The sequence below is a fragment of the Zea mays genome, chromosome 2, assembly GCF_902167145.1.
Source record: "Zea mays cultivar B73 chromosome 2, Zm-B73-REFERENCE-NAM-5.0, whole genome shotgun sequence".
Taxonomy (NCBI): Eukaryota; Viridiplantae; Streptophyta; class Magnoliopsida; order Poales; family Poaceae; genus Zea; species Zea mays.
In genome coordinates this window covers 10,722,357-10,726,304 of record NC_050097.1, presented here as the reverse complement: position 1 = coordinate 10,726,304, position 3,948 = coordinate 10,722,357, and the positions used below count along the sequence as shown (strand labels likewise).

Genomic DNA, 3,948 nt, shown 5'->3' with positions numbered 1-3,948 from the left:
ACATGTCCGGTGCACACCGGACAGTCCGGTGAATTATAGCGCGCCGCCTTCCGAGAAATCCCGAGGGTGAAGAGTTTGAGTCTGAGTTCCCTGGTGCACCGGACAGGTACTGTTCACTGTCCGGTGGCACACCGGACAGTCCGGTGCGCCAGACCAGGGGTGCCCTCGGTTGCCCCTTTGCTCCTTTATTGAATCCAATACTTGATCTTTTTATTGGCTAGATGTGAACCTTTTGCACCTGTACATCTTATACACTAGAGCAAACTAGTCAGTCCAATATTTGTGTTGGGCAATTCAACCACCAAAATTATTTAGGAACTAGGTGTAAGCCTAATTCCCTTTCACCAACAACCTCCCGGTCCCAAACGCGAGCCTGTACTGGGACCGTGCTGTCTCCGCCGTCTGAGGCCGGGGCGTGCTGTGGGCGACGGTGTTCGGAAACCACGACGACATGGCCTTTGAGTGGCCGCCCGAGTGTTTCTCCCCCAACGGCGTCCCGCCGCTGCGCTGGCCGCCGGGTCCAGGATCAGGGTGCGGCTTCCGGGGGACTCCCTAGATGGACCTCATGGCGACGGAGACCGGCGCGAACCGGCTGCTGTCCTACTCGTCCAGCGGGCCCTGGGAGCTGTGGCCCGACGTCTCCAACTACGTCCTGCAGGTGCTCTCGCGGGGACGGCGGGCCCGCGGCGACGGTCACGACCACGACCCGGCGCTGCTCATGTACTTCCTCGACTCCGGCGGCGGGTCGTACACCGAGGTGGTGTCCAGCGCTCAGGTCAGGTGGTTCCACACCCAGTCTCAGTTCCTGAATCCAGATGGAAGGATCCTCGAGCTCATCTTCTGGCACATACCGAGCACGGCGTACGCCAAGGTAGCTCCAAAGGCCAATTCTGAGATAAGGAAGCCCTGCGTCAGCTCCATCAATGGATTTCACTTTGTCTTGCTATCACGCATTTCAAAAGAAACTTCTTTGCTATCTGTGTAACAACCGTAGATAGAGAAGAGGTTAGATAAGCTTAACAACAGCAAAACTAAAGATACACAAGTAAAAGTGAAGGTAAGACATACAAATTCTTTGGTTCTGATGACCTTTTTGTTCTATGTGCTAACTGATTGCACCACTTAGGAACAAGCAGAGAAATCAGGATTGGAAAAAATTCAGCAGGCACTTATGGAAGGAGAGCCTACAAGATCGGTCGATTTGTCTGAGCATGAGAAAGAAGCTATATAAAACATCTTTATCTGCTAACTATGAAACCTGTCATTTATGTTGCTAATGTAACAGAATTTGATCTTGCTGAACCTGATATCAATCCTCGTGTCAAAGAGGTGGCTAAAGCAGCATCAGACTTGTAGTCTGGTATGGTTACAATACCAGCTCATGTTTGTTGTATACATCGAAGTACAAGAACCTTTGAAGAAATTCCTTCTAAATAATTTTATATTTTTTATGTTGCCTACCCATATGTGTCCACCTATGCTAACAAAATCATGGAATGTATAAAAAGGTTGAAACTGAACTCGCTGAGGTACCATTGGAAGAGAGACTAGAGTATTTAAAATCTTTTGGTGTTGCTGAAAGTGGACTAGGAAATTTGGTAAAAGCAACATATAATCTATTGGGTTAAGAACTTATTTCACAACCGGAGACAAGGTGCATCATTTGTGATGTTAAAGTTTTTTCCCCATCAGTTAAAAGAAACTGACAGACCTTTAACCGTGTCATTTTAGGAAACAAAAGCTTGGACTATTTTTTCAGGCTTCCTTCTTCCTCACAATTGTTTCTATTGTAATATTTGAAGAGGTTTTTGTAATCATTATAACTGCATGTGATTCTACATGTAAGCATCTGGAGCAGCACAACAACAGAGTGTGGGCTATCCATTTGTTGTAGATGAATTATGCGATTTACATGCACAATTCTTTGCATAAATATTGAAGGTATCTGGAAAAAAGATTTGATCCTGTTATGATGATTTTGTTCTTCGGGACCTAAATGTTCTGATCTCTAATAGTGGAAATCACTTTTGTTTAATCATGTATGATTTCATTGTTAATGCCGCATGATTTAATTGTCGTCATCTTTGCCATGTGCGAACAAGAATATATTTGGCCGTAAGTGGTCTACGACCCCTATCTGGGCTTATTTGTTTCCCTGATGGCATTGTGTCCCAAACAAAAGAAACAAACTGACGTTGTCTCTCTGTTACTGGTACATCTTCTTTCGGAACGCATTGATTTTTCACATTAGTTTATTGTTTAAAAGGGTTCCTTTTATTTATGCACATTGTACGTTTACAAAAATCATAGAACATGGTAGTACATACGAGTATCTCCTGCTTCATGGTGCTAGCATATATGATGCTTGATTGCACAAATGAAATTCCAAATGTGAATTTTGTCCACGCGCCCACGGATTACAATGAGATTCGGTAAGTGGCGGTGGGAGCGCCAGTGGGTGATGATGATGGGCGCAAGGCCGCTGCCCTGGTGACGGTCATCGTCCTCAGGAGTGTCATCTCGTTGCGTTTCATTGGGCTCGAGGGTGATATGATGGTCAAAGTGATCCTCCACGTAGCGCTTCTCTTCGCTGTTGCGCTCGTGAGGGGCGCATGCTGCTTGGCACTAACCTCGCTGGCTTTGTCCTCTCCATCGCCAACGACATTGGCGGTTCTAGAGGTATAAAACAGCTCATATGTTGCCTTATTGACTGATGCGTGATTCAACTCAATTTTATCTCAATTCTCATCAGGTTTGTTTGCATTATTTCTGCAGCTATGATGGTATACTTGTCAATTCTATTGAGGCAAGACCAGTATTCTCAAGGTATTATCAGATACCTAGAATTGTATGACCATAGTTTGTTCTGTTTGAAATTGATAGAATACTTTCTCAAAGTCAGATGTTTGATTTGGACCATGTGTCTGTGGCTTCCTACAGTCTTCTGCATGAGCCTTTCAAATCCATACCTATCATTTGGACTATGCATGAATATTCTCCTGTACATCATGCTAAAGAATATAATGTGAGTGGAATGATTCAGCTCATAAAATCTTGGAAAGATGTATTCAACAGGATAAATGTTATAGTTTTCCCAAACTATATATTACTGGTATTTACTTTTGATCTGATTGTTATTTCAACAATCATTGAGTCGTTGTCATATGGATGAAGAACCTCTGACAGAAAATTATAATTAAATATTTCCCTGCAGGTGATGTATGCTGCATTTGATTCTGGTAACTATTTCGTGATTCCAGGCCCCCTCAGAAGCATTTCAGGTTGATAGCTTTATTGCTAAAAGTTACCATGAAGATGTGAAGATTAGCCTGCATGTAAAGATCAGAGTAAAAGGACTGTGATTGAAAACTCTATAATCTACTTACTCTTAAGATTTAATTGTAAATATAGGTTTATCTGGGAAGTGCTTCTTAGATAAGCTGCACAAATAGAGTAAAAGCACTGTCAAAATAAGCTGCTCTAATCCAGCTTCTGTTTTTAGTACAAATGAGAGTGGATGGGAATAATCCAGTCCAGAATAATCTGCAAAAAAGCATTTCGATTAGCTATTGGTTTCAACCTATTTTGGCAAGAGGTTCTTGTATGTTTTTAATTAATTAATGTTATCTTTTTCGTCCATGTAAGAGGATCTCTATCGTGTTTCGTAAGATAGAAGCCGCCAATTACATGTTCGGTTTTATGTAGAACTTCACGCTCCTTCAGATCTGGATACTTATATCCTTATTCGGATAATGGTGCCTAGCAACAACGATAGCGTGTTATCGACTTAGACGAGCAGCCATAGATCTTCCTCAACAACTTATGTGTCGTCGCAACGCACGGGCACCTACCTAGTCAATATGAAGGTATAATCCGTCTAGACGTTCTGACAAGAAAATCTGTCGTTTCATAAACCATAGCTCGTATAGATTCCTTCATTTTCTTGCA

General features: G+C 42.9%; 1 protein-coding gene across 2 annotated transcripts; it reads left to right on the top strand.

Moving 5' to 3' along the window:
• The first annotated feature begins 322 nt into the window (after positions 1 to 322).
• Positions 323 to 3,565, top strand: LOC109944467 (probable inactive purple acid phosphatase 16). Of its 2 annotated transcripts, XR_002267504.2 has the most exons (3): positions 323 to 2,679; positions 2,776 to 2,826; positions 3,215 to 3,565. XR_002267504.2 is itself a non-coding variant. In XM_020549254.1 (2 exons), exon 1 carries the CDS (start codon positions 557 to 559, stop codon positions 983 to 985), a length of 429 nt encoding a protein of 142 aa, XP_020404843.1. In that variant the 5' UTR covers positions 369 to 556; the 3' UTR covers positions 986 to 2,679; positions 2,776 to 2,994. The 2 variants fall into 2 exon arrangements, 1 of the variants encoding a protein (XP_020404843.1); XM_020549254.1 differs by lacking the exon at positions 3,215 to 3,565 and having other exon boundaries at positions 369 to 2,679; positions 2,776 to 2,994.
• The last annotated feature ends 383 nt before the right edge of the window (positions 3,566 to 3,948 follow it).

What these genes read in the sequence shown, in the direction of transcription:
- LOC109944467 (XM_020549254.1), top strand. Translation starts at nt 557, where the DNA reads ATGGACCTCATGGCGACGGAGACCGGCGCGAACCGGCTGCTGTCCTAC.